This window comes from Barbus barbus, assembly GCF_936440315.1.
Source record: "Barbus barbus genome assembly, chromosome: 6".
NCBI lineage: Eukaryota > Metazoa > Chordata > Actinopteri > Cypriniformes > Cyprinidae > Barbus > Barbus barbus.
Genome location: NC_136734.1, coordinates 26,119,895 through 26,138,774, shown reverse-complemented (window position 1 = coordinate 26,138,774; position 18,880 = coordinate 26,119,895). Strand labels below are relative to the sequence as shown.

General features: G+C 37.5%; 2 protein-coding genes across 3 annotated transcripts in view; both read right to left on the bottom strand.

Moving 5' to 3' along the window:
- Positions 1 to 1,625: 1,625 nt before the first annotated feature.
- Positions 1,626 to 4,365, bottom strand: LOC306871946 (E3 ubiquitin-protein ligase RNF144A). Its single transcript, XM_079420224.1, has 3 exons — positions 4,253 to 4,365; positions 3,837 to 3,891; positions 1,626 to 2,397 (listed from the first exon to the last, which is right to left on the bottom strand). Exons 2-3 carry the CDS (start codon positions 3,849 to 3,851, stop codon positions 1,921 to 1,923), a joined length of 492 nt encoding a protein of 163 aa, XP_079276350.1. The 5' UTR covers positions 3,852 to 3,891; positions 4,253 to 4,365; the 3' UTR covers positions 1,626 to 1,920.
- Positions 4,366 to 9,683: 5,318 nt separating this feature from the next.
- LOC306871943 (solute carrier family 12 member 9) overlaps positions 9,684 to 18,880 on the bottom strand; it is an 11,742-nt gene continuing 2,545 nt past the window's right edge. For both annotated transcript variants that reach the window (XM_079420218.1, XM_079420219.1), the window contains 13 exons: positions 18,031 to 18,244; positions 17,770 to 17,904; positions 17,511 to 17,648; positions 17,111 to 17,413; positions 15,881 to 15,988; positions 15,619 to 15,730; positions 15,364 to 15,521; positions 14,409 to 14,491; positions 14,189 to 14,313; positions 13,846 to 14,038; positions 13,559 to 13,733; positions 12,732 to 12,878; positions 9,684 to 11,692 (listed from right to left, as the gene is read on the bottom strand). In XM_079420218.1, coding sequence (XP_079276344.1) covers positions 10,878 to 11,692; positions 12,732 to 12,878; positions 13,559 to 13,733; positions 13,846 to 14,038; positions 14,189 to 14,313; positions 14,409 to 14,491; positions 15,364 to 15,521; positions 15,619 to 15,730; positions 15,881 to 15,988; positions 17,111 to 17,413; positions 17,511 to 17,648; positions 17,770 to 17,904; positions 18,031 to 18,226 — 2,688 coding nt within the window. In that variant the 5' untranslated portion in view covers positions 18,227 to 18,244 and the 3' untranslated portion in view covers positions 9,684 to 10,877. The remainder of the gene's footprint in view (positions 11,693 to 12,731; positions 12,879 to 13,558; positions 13,734 to 13,845; positions 14,039 to 14,188; positions 14,314 to 14,408; positions 14,492 to 15,363; positions 15,522 to 15,618; positions 15,731 to 15,880; positions 15,989 to 17,110; positions 17,414 to 17,510; positions 17,649 to 17,769; positions 17,905 to 18,030; positions 18,245 to 18,880) is intronic.

Here is an 18,880-nt window from a genome sequence, read left to right as displayed (position 1 = left end):
GCATTGGTCAGCATATGAGACGTCTTTCTTCTCAAAAACATAAAAAAATAAATAAAAAAAAGGTGCCTAGTGGTGTTATGCACCATATTCTTTTCCCTTAAAGTAAATGGTTTGGGTGTTCTAGAATGTCACTTTTGCTTGATCCAGTTAAATATTTCCTTCCACTACTGCCCTCATTAATGGTCCTAAAAGAAGGACCACTGGCAATATTGGCTTAGCTTTGACCGCAGTACTATTAAACACTATGTGGCCGGCTCATAATAATCAGAGATCTGTTAGAGTTCACCATTTGCCCCAACATGTGTTAGGTGCTAGATGAAGAAGACACACATCCTTTTTGTCTCGGTCCTTGTATACCCTTAAACTCCCATTCTGGAGTTGTACTGCCTAATTTACTGTACACCAGGATGTATTATAGCACCACTTGTGTCTTGATCAGGGTCATAATGGTGTCAAGAGGTGGAGGGGATACAACCCTTGAAGGCTTTCGGTCGGTCATGACTAGCTTCTGCCCTACACTTTTAACTTGTTGCTGAACAAGTAACTGTCTGCTCTCACCAGCACTAGGCCGGCTTCTGTGTGTGTGTGTGTGTGTGTGTGTGTGTCACGCTAGCTCATGATTGATAGGAGTCCATTTTAAGTTAATCAGATTAGTCAGATTGGGTTGTGCTGTACTGAGCTTCAACCGGCAAGCCTCTTACCTCTGATCGGAGAGAGAGAATGAGGTGGAGGGAGACAGGTAGCAACATAATTTGCCTGAAGGAATTGTTAATTAAAGCTTTACATAATTATTAGTACATTATCAAAGTAAAATAATGTTAATTTATAAATACATACACTAAAATGGCATGGGAAACAACGTATAGGCTATGCTGTATTTGTGTAAATCTGCACCGTTTAAAGAAACAAGGAAAATCCTCATCCTCATGTCCTTCTAAACCTGTACAGATTTCTGTCTTCTGGAAACACAAAAATAATTGTTTATGGCAGAATAACTGTTGGGTCGTTTACAAAGAATGTGTTTTTACAGTCCACTGCGTTGTTTTTACATAGTTTTATAGGTGGAAGTGTTTGAACACTGCACTCAAGTGTCACTTCTACCAATTAAAGCGTCTCTGGTGTATAATAGGATACAACGTCAAACCCCCCCCCCCATTCATTCGACTACACTGCACTGTTTTTCAACAAATACGTTCTGTTCTGTGTGAATAGCCTCAACCGATCTTTTCCATAGCAGTGAAAATGAATGCAGTGACCACGACTGTCAAGCAAATTATTTTTATAACTTCTTAAATTCTGTTTCTCATTAGACTGGAATAAAAAAAGTCAGTAAATGGCATGGGCTTGGTATTGTGATTTCTGGTTGAAATCTTGAGCCTAATCTTGAGATGTGATCATTTCCCCTAAATCCAATTAGTAAACCTGCTGACTGCGTTGGAAATCTTAAGGTGGGAAACTCTATTCAAGTTGACTGTTTTACCAATTAGGGTAGTGTAAAGATTTCAGTAATCACCAAGTTTAAATTGACTGACTAAAATGAAATTGTTACTTGAAGGCATACATGCAATTACATTGCTTTTTTGTACTCTTTGTGCAATAACAGAAAGATTTAATGACTTCAAATAGGGTTAAGCATTATAAAGATATTTATTGATATTATTATGTAGTATAAAATGATCAGCTTTCAGATTTGAAAAAAGAGAGATAATTGTAACTTCTAAATCATCCAGGCGGCATTATTAGGCTATTATTTTTTAGACTTACCTTTTTCTAAACATATACAAGAATAACAATCTTTTCAATAGCATGTTTAACAGGTATTCCTATATAAATCACATACAGGCTAGGCCTTAACTGGCCATATTTCATTGGTTTTTAACATTATGCTATTTATCAGATCTTATGTTCAAAACTTTCTCATTACAATCCAAAAACTGTGAGACTCTGTTTGTTGTCCACAACTCTACATGGAGTTATATCATAATCTGGAAAGAGGGACAGTCTATGGGTAAGAAGAAGGGGTTCAATATTCCTCAGCCCAGGGCACCACTGACGGAGGCAGCGGAAGCAGAAGGGTGTGCTACAATGAGGGCAGACAATGTTGGGACAGCCTTTTCCATTGTGTGTAAGCAGGGCCTTGCACCCTGGACAGGCCCTGAAGTATGGACATCCTCTCGCCGAGCTGTGTGGGTCAGTGATTTCTGTGTTGCTGAGGAGTGCAGCACGGAGTGCACAGTTCGGCAGTGTGCAGGAATTGGTGGTCAGAGTGTTGCGTGGCCACTCTCTCTGACACGCCAGGCAAAACTGAAACACGGACCTCTTCGATTTAGAGCAAGACCTGCAGACCGCACACTGACCATCCACATTTCCCACATCAGACTGATGACAACTAGGACACTAGAGAGGAGGAAAGAATTGGTGAGATTTAGTCACAAATTAAAATAAAAGAGGGGCTCCACTACACCAATTCACTTACTTTTCCACTTAAAAATCATGGTTAAGTGAGAAAAAAGATTTGTTTGTGTGAGTATCTCCACAAGTTTTACAACTTTTCTAAATCTTTTTCCAAATCTTTTTCTAAGCTTTAGAAATTGACTGATAAATCAAGAGGCAGTTAAGTTTTTATAATTTTTTTAAAGTAACTTTAATGCACAAACTGTGCAAAGCTACCTGGATGCACCAGATTGTAAACTCATCTGAAACACGCACAATGCACTCACAATAGCAACGTTTTTGGGCAATAAATTCATTGTTCGTTGTCAAGAGTGTAGCAATATATATGAAGCACTGCTCACATAAACGTAATTTTCAAACCAAACAGCTGTTGGTCAAAGCATATGGCCAACTTAAAAAGATAGCTAAATCTGCAGAATTGTGCAGATTCCTACTGAAAATGCACATTTTCACACCTGTAAATGTGACTGCAGCTTTAACTTGATGGTCCTCACTGCAGAACACAAGATCCAGGGGCGGGGTTGGATCTAGATCCAATTCCTCCCACCTTACATACACCTGAACCTACCCGTCTCCACCCACTGTTCCCTAAACCCACCCATCCCCACCCCTAAACCTACCAATCTCCACCCCCTAAATGTGGATCCAACCCCACCCCCTGGATCTTTGTTCTGCAGTGAGGGGCTACTGGCTTTAACTGAAGTATTTATTTAGTAACATTATTATTATTAATAGGTCTAGTATTATAGGCTACTATACAATGTTTACAGTAACACATCTAAAAGAGAGTTATAGCCTATTACAAATCACATAGGACTTTACTGGCCCTTTTTCACTAGGCTTTTAGCGTTAGATATAGGCCTACATAATGACCAGTACAATATGTAACTGAAGGTATAAATTATATTCTTCGAAATAAAAAAAACTGTGGTGTTTTCCCAATGTACTGTTTTAAATGAGTACACATTTTGTTTCAAAAGTACAGTACTGTAGTGTAGTAAGCTTCACACTTTAAGCTTGGCACAGTTACATCATTACCTTATTCATTTAACAACAGCATCATAACTTCATATCAAATTTCTTAGGGATAATCTTGCTAGTAGCCTTGGGTGTACATTTTCCCATCTCAAATATAGGCTAACTAAAATGATTGAGCTATAGCTCAGTGATCCTAAACGTTTGAACCCCGGAAGGCTCTTCTAAACACTTATCAATGGAAAACTGCGTCACAGTTAATCAGACACCTTGACATAGTGTGCTAAATTAAGTCTAAGAGCTTAATTCCCTCCTATAGCATTCTGTTAGAACAAGTGTCTGAAAATAGCGTGTGCGAAACGTCTGACGTCATGATGGATCACAATGATCTCGCGCGGTCAATCTACCTTTGGAACGTTCATGGCTCAAATAGTCCTGGACAGCTTCCACGGATGGACACACCTGAAAGAGAGAGAGAGAGGAGACGAGACGAGACGAGGGTCAGACGATTACTAAGGAAAACGTAAGACAAAGGTATTGGGAACTGTGCTGACAGGGAAACTGAGGACACTGTGCCTCACAGGCACTGTAGGCTACTACAGTGGGTTCCACATTAAGACAGTTTACCAAGAACATCATCTACTGTGTAAAATAACATGCATTTCGAAAATCAACATGTCTCTGCCAACAAGAAAACAATATTCCTTCTTACAAGTGTGAATTCAAATAGTCTTAATATTACCCACCTATGCATTTAAAGGGACTCTACAGAATAATGATAACTAACGTTAGTAAAATGAACCAATTTTAAATCAGTACTTACTGGAGACCAGCACACTATTCTATCCACTTCTTTGTGCGAAGAGACTCAACCTGAAAGTATTTATTTCTCGTGAGTTTAAATAGACTGAAGGGGAATACCAAGTCCTGTGTCTTTCACTTTCTGTTTTAGGCGGAAGAAACAGAAAAGTAAACAGATAGCAAAGATACGCAATTGCTCTTTAGTTGTTTTTTTCGGTAACACTTTAGAATAAGGTTCCATTTATTAACATTAGTTAACAACATTAGTAAACATGAACTAAGAATGAACAATACTTCTACAGCATTTATTAATCTTAGTTCATGTTAATTTCAGCATTTACTGATGCATTATTAAATTCACAAGTTGTGTTTGTTAACATTAGTTAACGCACTGTGAACTAACATGAGTAAACAATGAACAACTGTATTTTCATTAACTAACATTAACAAAGTTTAATAAATAGTGTGATAAATGCATTGTTCATTGTTTGTTCATGTTAGTTAATAGCCTACATTAACTAATGTTAATAAATGGAACCTTATTCTAAAGTGTTACCGTTTTTTCTTTGCAAAACAGTCATTTAGCGATTAATTTAGCCAGCAATTACTAGATGATTGGTGATTTAGGTTTATTTAGCGTCACTTGATGGTCAAAGAATGAAAGTGGAAATAAATGCTTGCCAGATCGCAGTCTATCTCTGCCCCATAACCCCCCGTGTTTTTTTTTCTTGGTTCTTTTTCTCGGAAAAGGTCTTGAGCTTGAGCTTTTACAATAAGAATGAATAATTAAAACATAATGTTTACGGTTTGTTCCAAAAATGTATTTCTTCAAGGAAAAGGCTTAAAGGAAAAGACAAAAACAGAACGTTTTTGAAAAACATTTATTCTCTTTTGAAAATGAAATGTTATTTTTAATAGTTTATCCTCATTCACTAGAGTCCCAGATGTTTAAGGTTCTCAGCATTATCCACTATCACACAGGGCTCTGTCTCAGTTTCATCATAATCACTGTCATCAGTATAATCATCGCCATTATCATTGTATTCATGGTCGTAGCATTCTGGACGCAGGCAGCGAAAGCAGAACTCCTTGTTGCAGTGGGGACAAATGATGTTAGGGCAGCCCTCACTATTGTGTGTTAACAGGGCCTGGCATCCCGGACAGGCCCTAAAGTATGGGCATCCATTCACTGAGCTTTGCGGGTCACTGATCTGTTTAACGCTGAGGAGGGCAGCACGGAACGCACATTTCGGCAGCATGCAGGAGTTGGTGGTTGAAGCATTGTGTGGCCATTCCCTCTGACATGCCCAGCAGAACTGAAACACGGTTCTCTTTGCTTTAGAACAAGATTTGCAGACTGCACGCTGTCCATCCAGCTTTCTGATGTCAGATTGCTGACAACCAGGACACTACAAGACAGACAGGCAGACAAGTTACATCGTTGCCAAAGTTATATAGTAATCTGTCATAATGTGGGCAGTTTGTACAAATTCATGAAAAATAAAGATAAAAAAAAAAAAATGAAAAGGAAAATTCTACCTTTGGACTGCTCATGGTTTAAACTCTCCTGTTCCACATCCACAAATTGACTGAGAAACTTTAAGCAAGCAATGGTAAGCCACTGAGAACAACATGAGCATAACACAAATCAGTCAGGAAAAGGCCAGATAGTCAGCACCTCATTTTTTATACAACAAGACAGAATGTTTTGTTCCTACAAGTCATAAATTCACAAAAGATTTCCACTAAGCTGAATGCTCAAAACTATAGCAAAACATGTGAAGTAACTAAAATAATAATAGTAAAAAAGCAAACAAATACCTTTTACGCTGGCAGACCATAAGCACATGATGAACTCTATACGCTTCTGTTCTTAGAAGCTGTGTTTACTGGAATGAAGGGGAATACCACAGTGCAACGTAACTTTCACTTTGTCTTACTCTCAAGCATATGGCCATTCTCTCACTGCTTTCCCACTGAAGGTGAGCTGAGGATCACTTTAACTGACAGCAACAGTGAATGCAAGATTTATTGTCTGTTCATCTTACAAGCTGTCATATATAGGGCAGAATGGTATTGACAGATTATTTTTTAATCATTTTTTTAAGCAATATCTTTTTATTTGGTAAAGTCAAATCTATTTTAATACTCCAATCTTAAAAATAGTTATGATTTCTAAGAAGATTAAACAATACAGCAGTTATTTATTTTGTGAGAAAAAAATGTATTGCACATTATACTGCAAATCTTGTCCCAAGATTATAATTATTTCTAGTCATCCCACATTTTATCTTTTAAGTTTTCCATTTATTTTGGTCGTTTTTACTAATGTATTTCTGTATTTAACTAAACAGCTACTTACATTTCAATACATTGTAACTGTTTCAAATATCTTAAACATGCGCATAAGACCAGGCCAAGAAACAAGTCGATATGGCCATCTTGTGTTTGTAAATAGAAACATAAACAAACAATTTGAAGAAGCTGTACAGACAGCTGTACTGTCATCTCCTCGTGCGCTGCATCACCTACATGGGCTAAATGGGCTGTTCCTCTGTACACTTGACAGCGTGTATTTGTGATTTAATATCTGTAAGGCTACAATCAGGGATGCTTCATTGCTTTTTATCTGTTTCGTACAGTAATAAATTGTTCATACAGTATGTCATTCAAAAGTGATAAACTTTGACCTGAATGGCAGGTCGGACCACATGACACATTTATCGAATCATATAACAACCAAAAACCGCACTCAGCCAAAAGGATCCTTAGTAAACGACCTCTCACCTGTTAATACGAACAATGTGAAGAGTTCAGATGCAAAAGCCTCTAAGTATGTCTGACGTTTTTCTTTAAAATTAGCATTTCTTTCTGAAAGTTAACTCATGCACTGCAGGTAACGCCACACTGTCAGTTTGTTTAATGTGGGATGGCAGCTTTTATAACAATTCTGAATACTTCATTCAACAGTTTGTAGTATAAATATACAAGGTTGTCCTATTCATTTTCATTTTATTTCAGTAATTTAGAAATCTGAATATGTTGTAGAATGATAACTTAACATCTTTTGTTGTTTCAGCACTTTGCTCTGTCCATCTTTTTCCTGGGCTGGCTGCGTCTCACGTCCTTTTGTGTACAACGCATGACAAAATTCGCTTGTAGCATTGAACCACAATTAAGGGAGAGGATGGCAGACAAAAAAAACAAACAGGACTGACACAAATCTGTGGACAGCATGCGATAAAAAAAAAAACATAACAGAACATGCATACGCATACACATACAAACATATTTGTAACGGCATGAACAATAATAACTATATACGCAAACTATTTTTACTGCAGTGATAGAAAAACAGATGCATTGCTAGAACTGTCACACACACATTTGTATGGCATGTTGGCTGATCTATGTCTGTGTAAAAGTTAACATTCGTATCTGCATTGTGTACAACTTATGTATCCTTTTCACAGAGTTCAGTGACTTTTACACCTGCATTTACAGCAGGGTAAATCAGGAAAGGGTAAATATAACATAACTTTCAAATGCACACTATTTAAATGTAATGTATAATTCAGAGATGCAATTAAGGGGGTAAAAGGTGAGAACATTACACAGATCAGGGGCATGCTCCACAAGGAATTTCTTTTAAAAGATATTTGCTTTACATGCTCATTTGTAGTTACTTTAAGGTATTTTTTAAAATATTTTTTTATTACCTTACATGTTTAAAATTGCAATTTTTTTTTAACCAAATAAATATTTTTAACATCTTGTTGCAACATTTCACAAAAATCAAGATTGAATATGTTTGGTCAAAATCCCATGTTATTAAAGATGAAGTGCTATGCAGGGCAGGCTATTTTGGACAATATTTGCAGATTAGACAGCAATGCTGACCTAAAATGCAAAGTGTTTGCCTTCTCTCTTCACCGTTGCCACATCTCAGACCTTTTTAGACATAGCTTTTGAAGAAAAGAGTAAAGAAAATACTATACAAAACTTTTTTGAAAAGCGAGTTGTCACTGAAAGATGAGGAGTTTGCATCTATGATATTTACAGGACTGTTCAAAAGAATGGGGTCGGCAAGATTTCATAATGTTTTGAATTTTTTTTTAAGTTTTTATACTCACCAAGGTTGCATATACTTGATAAGAAATACAGTAAAAACAGTAACATTTTGAATGAAATATAAATGATTATCACACTTAAAAAAAAAAACCTGTTTTGTATTTTAATATATTGTAATTTATTATTGTGGTAAAGCTTAATTTTCAGCAGCCATTCCTCCAGTCTTCAGTATCACATCAGTGCTGAAAACAGGTTATACCTAATTTTGTTGGGAAAACAGTGATACATGTTTTTCAGGATTCTTATCTGACCCCAATCTTGGCATTAACAAGAAGAAATCTACCTAGCACAATAGTCAACACTGATATGGAGTTTAGCGCATCAATACACAACCAATAATAATTAATGCTCATATGCAATTTTCAAAAGACATCAAGATCTTGATAGGAGTACAAATTCCTTTTATGATGGATATCTGTTCAGTTCCAAGGGTGTAATTTTCCCCCTTGTTTTATGTGTTGAATGAACCAGTATTTTTTGAGAAATGTGATATGCCATTTGTGATGCTTAGAGGTCTATAATTAACTGCATCATATTAATGATTAGATACTATACTGTTCGACAATATGGGCCTATCAAGTGTTTTCAAATATGGAGTGACAGTAGATTTACCCTGCTGCTGCTATTGTTGTTTTTTCTGCATTCCAAGCACAGAAATGTGGAAAATATCGATAGGATAACAGTGAAGAACATTAAAAATGAAAATTCTGTCATTAAATTACTCTCCCTCTTGGAACATAGATTAAGATATTTTTGATGAAATCAGAGAGCTTTCTGACCCTGCATAGAGAGCAAAGGAGCGCCCACGTTCAAGGCTCAGAAACATAGTAAGGACATTATCGATATTAAAATAGTCCATGTGACATCAGAGGCTCAACTGTACTTTTATGAAGCTATGAGAATACTTTTTTTCAACAATTTCTTCCCTTCTGTGCCAGTCTTCGATACAGATTTAAGACATGCTGGAATTACATGAGGGTGAGTAATTAATGACAATTTTCATTTTTGGGTGAATTTTCATTTTTTCACTAATTTATACTACTATGACTTTTACCTACATAATGTATTTATTGCTTTTCCATAATGCAAACCTAACATACGCAATCTGAACTGAAGGAACAGCATTATAATTTCAGCATAAAGAAAGAGGCAGTGAAGACTGAAATATTTCTTTAATCACATAGTCTTCTGTTTACACACTCTACATTATCATATGATTACGCTCTTCCTAAATTGTTAATAATGCACCTTAATGATTTTGAGCTCTAAATACTTGGTTATTTGGAAACTGGATTGTGTAAAGCAATCTTTGCATACTAAAGCACTGTTAAAAAAACTTTTTTATTTATATAATCAATGTACAGAATGGAATTACTTGTACACATGTATTATTATAGCATTAGACTCCTATAATTACAGATATGATAAAGGCCTGACATTCTTGGGCTTTGCTTTTCTGTTAACGCTTAAAAACACATGCGCAAATGTGCAAAATATTCAAGTATTGGTTAAGCCAGCGTCCCTTTTCACTTCACAAAGACCAGCACAGACTCAACACACACATCATCTTTAGCCCTGACCAATCAGACAACTTTAACCCAGTCCACATAATCATAAACACAAAGAGCATTTGAACTGTAAAAACAGCAGAAAACACACAAAATCAACAGAATGTAAAAAAACAGCAAGAGGTAATGCAAATGGTCAGGGGAATTTCTTGAGGCACCCATGAAATCCAGACTTAATGAAAACAGGTGCACAAGAAGATGTACTTACACACACACAAACATAAACAAATGTAATAATATTAATAATAATAAATATCACATCTATATAATTGTCATTAAATACGCAATCAATCCACAAATCCAACGCAAGTACTCTAAACACAAAGCTGAGAGCAGCAGTTCTGCCATGACACCAACAATGACCCAAACCCACGAGGGCTCCGCAGTGACTCACGAGCTCTAACTAGGTCACAAGGGGGTCAAAGGGCATGTTTATATCAAGAAAAAGTAGAAATGATTAACAAAATTCCCCAACAGTGAATTACAATAACAAAAAGCAAACAAAAAATTAGTGAACAGATACACTTTACCCTATTACTGTGCCAACTGTAACCACATCTCATTTAAGACAAACTCGTTCCATCCTAATTAGCCAACATTAGTTTTTCCATATTGTGTCTTGCACAAACACATAAACACGGAACACAGGATATGCAAGCACTAAACTTAATGGGAACAAACATAAGCGCAAGGAGAACACAAAAATAAGGGTGCACTACATCATGATTTGGCAGCATTTACCCATAAACCCAACACACACCTGTTTTAACCAATAACCAATAAGATTTTTACCAAGTGCACATATTTTACCAGTTTATGATGTATGGTCCTCAAAATCACCCACCATTAGAGAATATTAGGAATTGAAATACACTTGTATTCCACTCACTAACAATCCAGATGTTCCTCTCTATCTCTATCACACAAATACATTTTGGATATTGTTTCTCAGAGTTCAGTGCATGTTACCGGTGTGACCCCGTGAATCAAGAGAGTTGGGCCTAGGTCTCGCGTCAGCGTGTCCAGCTGTGTCAGGTACTGCTGTGACAGCTGGGAACTGGAGGGAGGGTCGGGCAAATACAGGAAGCGGACCGCAGCCGTAGAACTGTGTTCCCTCAGCAGGGCATTCACGGCACACAGGAAGTCCTCTGTCACTTTTTGACCCTCAGAGTTTGGCCCCCTACACATGCGTGCCACGTTATCCCACGCCACAATCTTAATAGCGGCACGAATCCTCAGCTTTCCCAGCAACTCTCTAAATTGCTCCTCTTTGGCCAGCCAGCCCTGGTCTCCCGATTCTGACTCCACACAGACAAATATTCTTAACCTCGCACGGCGCCACCTGTTGGCCATGTTTAAGACGCACGCCATCTGAAGCAGGAAAAGACTGGACACATCTGCATAGCTGGCGCTGCCTGGGGACAGTAGATTTGTCGGCCACACATCAATGGTGTCCATGTTGTCATTTCCCCTTATGCCTTTGGTCTCAGGTGGCAGCTGGAAAAAGTAGCGGCCTAAACAAACATTCTTGCCCATTTTTATGGCATCTTGGATGATGCTCACATACTCCTCAGGCTGCAAAGCGCGAGGGCTCTCAGCGTGGCGCACTGGTGGAAAATAAGCCTGTAAGGATGGGAGGTCCACCCCAAAATTATCTCCCTCACCCCTATCACCCTCGCAAAAGACTGGGTCCTGCAGAAAGTAGTCCTCTGGATAGCAGTTGTCATAGAAGCCCAAGATCAGAGTATTAGGCTTCATGCCTCCTGGAAAATAAGAGAAGAGAAATGGCTCACAAGAGTCAAGCGACACTAGTTTTTGATTCACTAAAAAGAACCACACATGAGTGTCATTTATTTGTGAATTGGACAATACTGGTCACATCGTACGTTTTTGAATCATGAAAAATAACCACCTGATTGGAGTCATTTGTTTGTGAGGCTACCATGGTTTTAGATGTTTTTGATTCACTATAAGGAACCAGCTCATAGCTAACACGCTCTGCAAACAGAGTCATTTGTTTGTGAATCTGGCTGCTCCTGTCGTGCCATGTTTGTTTTGGCATGCAACTCGAAAGTCAACAAAAGTCTATAGAAAGATGTTTCTTGCTGTTATTTCGCCATAGACTTACCTTTTAGTGCATCACACGGAGCACAGACTGCAAAGTCTCATTCTCAACTCAGATAAAATGTTTAAAAGAAAAATTTGACTTCAGAAAATCTACAGTATGTAATGTTTACTTATGTGATAACAGTGCTCATTCACAGAAAAATAAATCTGCATACAATTACTCAACACTCTTGAAGGACGTTCTTTCAGTGAATACCTTTAAAGTTTTTACAAACTGCTCTAAAGGAAACATGTTGCTGTATTCTTATGCAGTGTATGTGTTTTAATGTGTGAAGTTGTTGTTTTTTAAGTGAAATTATACTTGCTGCCTCTTGACTAAGACTGGAAGAAGAGGTCTTTTCTCTCAATAGGAATTTCCTGGTTAAATAAAGGAATAAAAAAATAAATAAAATAAAAACGATGAAGTGTATACACTACTGTAAATGAGATGAGAATAACAAGTCAATCCTAAAAGATATGAATGACTTCTAACATTGTGGAGCAGATGCCATCTCTGAACTAGCTGAGCTCTAACACAAACAGTGTCGAAAAAAATACAATAATGTATTTATTGTATTATTTCACTAGATATGTACTTGTTCTTTGCACAATAACAGTAAAGATGAATGTAATCTAATTGATGCGTCCGGACTTCCTCACGTGCTGTAAAGATTATGTGATGAGGAAATGTCTCACCTAGTCCAGTAATGCGGAGCAGATGTTGAGTGCCCTGCCTGACAGACGGAGAGAGAGTCAGATCCACAAAGGCCTTCACACCCAACTTATCCACTAGACTCAACCAGAAGTTATACTGTGGCTGCACCGGGTCTGCTGGCAGCACATCTGTAAGAGTTCAGAGAGATTATGTTTGGTTGTTTGTCCCTTTCTTCTCTGACAATCAGTGTGATACATCATGATAAAATAAAATGGATTCACATCAGGAAGACTATTTAGTCATCTTAAAGGTACAGTTCAATCAAAAATGACAATTCTACCATCATATATATATTTATAATTAAAAAGATATTCCGATAAGTATCTCAGTGTTTTTTGTCCATACAATGAAAGCCAATGCTCACTAAAATTGTTTGGTTATGGACATTCATCAAATATCTTCTTTCATGTTCCGCAGAAAAAAAAGAAAACAGGTTTGAAATGACATGAGGCTGAGTGAGTAAACAATTTTTGGTACACTATACATAAGTTAATGAAGTAAAAAAAATAAAAGTGGCAAGCCGTCCAGTAGACTTGAGATGACACTCAATCTGATTTAAATCAACAGATTACAATGGAATGAGAAACACGTTTAGAAACACACACTAGCTGCAAAGAAAAAACGGTTTAGCATTCTGGAACATCATGTAAACACGAACACAAGTATTCTATACTGTTTAAGAGATTAAGAAGGCAGAGAAGACACCTTATATGGTCATAAAATGCATATGTGGTAACTGGCCATCTTTATTCTATATGCCTTGTGAACCTTGGGTTCTATCATACAACTGCTCCCTATTGCGTCCTACCCAGATCTCCAATCTGCACATGCCCAAGAACAAACAGCCCTCCTTTCTTCAGCTGGTTGACAAAACAGATGAGCTGACAGGAGGAGCGTGGGTTCGCAACCATCAGCAAGACCTGAGGCCGCCAGAACTTAACGTGATCCTTACGGGAGTCTAACATCAAAAGGTACTTCCTCACCTGAAAGAAGCACAGAAAGACCACCTCAGGGATTTAAAGTTCAGTGCATTCACATGTGTTTTGTGTGTGTGTGTGTGTGTGTGTGTGTGTGTGTGTGTGTGAGAGAATGTACCTGATGGAAGATAAGCGCTTGGCTGATGTAGCCCCAGCTGCTGGTGGGAGAGCGGTAGTGCAGGAACAGCAGGAGCAGCAGCAGCAGTACAATACTGGCTGAGGAGTACACTGGGTTTATTACGAACATCATTACCACACAGCTTATAATACCCAACAAACATGTGTGCCAAGAGAAAAACTGAAATGTTGGCCTGGAAAGAGAGGAGAAGAAAAAAAGATATAAAGATAAATAATTATACTAGTGATAAAAAGTTTTGAGTCAGTAAGAAATAATTTTATTGAGCAAAGATGCATTAAATTGGTCAAAAATTGGTCACGCACACACACACTTGGAGCAGTACCTGAAGTTTGGAGCAGAGGCCCATTCCAGAGCCAGACAGGCCAAATCAACCGCAGCATACGCTAACAGGTAAAACACTGTCACAATACCAGCAATCACATTCAGCTGTCCTGCAAACAGTGTACACTAAAACACACACACACACACTCTTAACAGACAAATTCTTTATATCATGCGTCACAGAAATAACATTGAAGACACGTGCACAGAGCTCCCTATACCTGCACCAGACCCCAGGTGTAGAGCACAGACACCCATGGGTTCCCAGAGCTGGAGGTGACTGCAGCCGGAGCCAGAGGCAGACCTGAAACCAGATCAACAAAACACTGACACACAACAGAACAGAACAGTACAGTACCATCACATCACTCCAGCATAATATTACACCTTTATATCATAAGCCATGCCAAAACCAACAATGCAACCTAGTTACCGGGTCAGCGGGAGGTTGACATAATATTCTTTATTATATCCAGGGTGTCACGCATGTTTCACCATTTATGTGTTTATATTCATAATCAAATAGTGCCTTTGTAATGTATCCTGGAATTTCAGCAAGTAACGCAAAACATTTCTAAGAATTGCTTTTAACATTTAAATCATACAAGTGTTGTTTTTCCTCTTCTGATCAGAGTAAAATCAAGAAAATAAACCCTACACATAAATGTAATCTGTGCTTAAAATGCTACATCGTGTGAAACTATATTGTTTGTAATCAATCAATCAATAATTTTCTGAGATTCCTGTGAATGATTTGTTTATATGTTTTGAGAAGAAAATTATATTTTCCATAAAATCAATTTCTCAAAAAGAATAGCATGTTCATTTTGATTATGCCTAATCAGTTAACTGATTTGTGTAGAAAATGGTCAGAGGAAATATGATTCTTTTAGTTAAACTGTAATTTTTTACCTTTTCACACAGATATATGAGCTCTCACACCATATAAAAGCCTATAAAATGTGACAAAAAGTTACACTGAATAACATTCACTAAGCATATTTTCCTTAGAAAACATGAATACTGCTTTCCAAGTACTGCTCACTAATGTTTTCCCATAACACTTCTTGTTGAGATGTCAACATTCCTAACACAAACATCTCAGTATCAGTTTCCAGCCTGAAATATGCCTCTTAAACAGACCAAACCCACAAATGCACAAAAACGCATACTAACCAAAGAGCTGGTCCAGAGCAAGTGCGTGCAGGATTCGAGAAGCTCCTATCATGGAGCACATAGCAGCTGAGAGAGATGCACAGTACACCCCAATCGTCACCAACGGAGGCCACACGTTCACACGCTGAAACACTGCGTAATCATTGATTAACAACAACCTGAGAGAGAGGGGCCAAGAAATGACAGGAGGATAAATGAGAGGGAGAACAAAGCACTGTGTAAATTTACATGTGGCTTGAGTGTCGTAAACTGCACCTGTCGCAGGTGGAACTAAGGAGCATGAAGAGAAGCACATAGACAGTGAATGTGTATGACACTGCCATGATGGTCCCTTTAGGTATTGACTCACTGGGGTTCTTCAGTTCACCTGAGAAAGTGAGACAAATCAAATTACATGTTTATGACACTCATCCATTATTCAAGTGTTATCAATATTGCAAAAGTCAACATATTTAGATTAGAAACCAAAAAGAGGATGCAAATAAATAAAGGTGTCTGCGGTTGTCTGGTTTTGTACCCGACATGTTGGCTCCTGCCATGATGCCTGTGCAGCTGGTGAACATCACAGCAAATACAGTGGCAAAAGACATCATTGTGTTGGTACTGTAGTCCAGAGAGTAGTGCGCTACAGGGCGAGACATTGGGACAAAATTCATGCCAGTGAAGTAAATATATAAATAAACCAAAACAGCTTTATGCCCCCTGATGAATAAATGCAATACAGAATACAGAAGCCGTTATGTTTGGATGCATTGGAGGTCATCCATAATCTTTAAGCACAAACTTGTGCATTTATGATCAGAGTCATAGAATAATTGAAATATTTTTTTTCTAAATATAAACAAAATCACAGATAAAGGAGTTAAATATATTTGCATTAGGTTCTATCTGATGTTGAATTTTTCCATATGTACCACACCACAATAATATTATCATGGTAAAGCTGCTGGCAATATGTATACGTTTCAAAGTTAACTTCCCATTTCTGCTGTTGGTCTCTGTACATCAGACATCGGTCTATATTGGTTGCTTTTTTAATTAGCTCTTCATTTTGTTAGGGCTAAAATCAGCTTTTCTCTTGTGTACAATGTTAATTTGAGAAATGTTATATCTCATTAATTGCCATTAAATTATATTATACATACACACTACTGTTCAAATATGTAGGGTCAGAAAATCTGATAATACAGTAAATATTAGAGAAAATACAGTCAAAATATTATTACAGTAAACTATATTGACAAAGCTGAATTTTTAGCAGCATTACTCCAGTCTTACACTGATTTGCTGCTCAAGAACCATTTATCAATGTTGAAAACAGTAAATTGTGCTCCTTAATATTTTTGTGCAAACCACTAATATTTTTTCAGGGTCATTCATTGAATAGAACATTCAAAAGAACAGCATTTATTTTAAACAATGTAAAAGTCTTTACCTTCACAATTCAGTGCAACCTTGCTGAAAAAAAGTATTAATTTCTTTAAAAGAAAATCTTACTGACCCCAAACTATTGAATGGTAGTGTGCATGCATAGTATATACTGTATAGGAAAAACACATTATAAAAATCCCCTTTATCAGTAAACCAAAATGTTCCTATGAGGACTATCCATTTTTATTTTGTTTTCTTTTTTTAATGCCATTACTTAAGTATAAATATCCAATAATTTGAATATTTCACTGCCCAATACATATTTTTTTCACTAAATGTTTCATCGTCACAACCACACAACCATCATCTTACTCACGTCTGAGGTTGTTTTGTAACGTAGTGCCGTTGAAGCCTGTGTAGCTGGGGTTGACAGTGACGGTGTGGTTGTTGCCGTATGTGTGTGTGATGTTGAACTGTTGTGGACTGAGTATCAGGGGGCTGATGATGATAGAGATCAGTGACACCGTCACCACCAGCAGAATGATAAAAGATGCTTTGGCATAGATGTGAGCACCAACCAGACACACCACCAGACATAGCAACAGCACTAGAGAGGAGTACAACACGGTGTACCAATAACCCTGCGGCAACACATGCAGCCCACGTGACACAGCAGAGCCTGGAGAGACAAGAAAAGAGACGCTTCATTGTAAAACACCAGCCATATGCATGCAATTGCTTCAAAGACAGTTTAGTTTTTTCAATGCACCACTCACCTGGATCCTTCCCAAAGACGTCCAGTATGGCTTCCACCAGGCCGAGTACATAAACACCACACGCACATACCTTTGCCAAGTAAAACATCAGGCCGATACTACCTCCAAACTCTGGTCCCAGAGAACGACTAATCATAACTAATACTAAAGAGTTAAAGGCCAACAACATTATTCAAACACTCATGAACAACAGACTCACATTTGATTGAGTGTTAGCAATTCTAGCACTCTATATGGCACAGAGATAGGTCAAGGATACAGTAGGCCCCTCCTCCTTCCACTGCACCATTAGTTGAAATAGCACATATAGACAGGATTGTCAAGGAGATGATGAAGTAGGCCACAAACAGCATTAGGAGACCATGGAGAAGACCAGCATGACCCACAACAAAACCTGCAAAATCGACATACACTGTATCAGAATGAATGTACAAAAACACACCTAGAGCCACACAGAGGGAGGAAACTTTAAAAAGACTCTGATCTTCAACCTCTGTCTTTTCCCATCATTCTCACTCACCCGTGCGAAGAAAAAGCACAATACTGAACATGGAGAGGATGGTGGGCACCATGACGCCAAAGAAGGTGTTGAGTTTGTGGGGGTTTGATTTGGGGGATCCCTCTCCTGTTGCTGCTGACCCAGCCCTGGAATCTTCAGCATCACCCATCATGCTGTACACCCCGTGAACAAGAAGAGGAGAGTGCTCGTTTGCCATGGTCTGAAAAACAGGAACCTGCAATAAGAAACCATATGAGTGTTTCATGGTTAGTATACAAACCAACTGAACAATATATCTGTTAAACTCTTTTAAACTTTCTATGCATCAAAGTAAAAATTTCAACTATTACAACAATTATTGTAATGTTAATTATGAGAAATGTTTCTTAAGCAGCAAATCAGCATATTAGAATGATTTCTGAAGGATAATGTGACAGTAATGGTTGCTGAAAATTCAGCTTTGATATCACAGAAATAAATAACATCTTAAAATATATTTTAAAATAGAAGACAGTTCTTTTAAATGTTTAATAATATTCCGCAATATTACTGTTTTACTGCATGTTTGATCAAATAAATGCAGGCTTGTGAGCAAAAGTTATAGTGTGTATTTTAGTTGTAATATAATAACCTTTTTTAAAAATAAAAAAAAATCAGCATAAGATAAAAAAAAACAGTTATTCTTGTAATGTCAAGTTCATGATTATAAGATTATTTATTTATATAGTGTTTTTTTGTGCTTTCGATAATATCTACCTGATGGATTTAGAGCTGCCGTCACCATAAATGTCAATGACTTAGTATTTTGTTCATCCCCACAACTTTTTCCACACCTGTATATTTTCTATTTAAATTTTTTTTAAAAATTCTA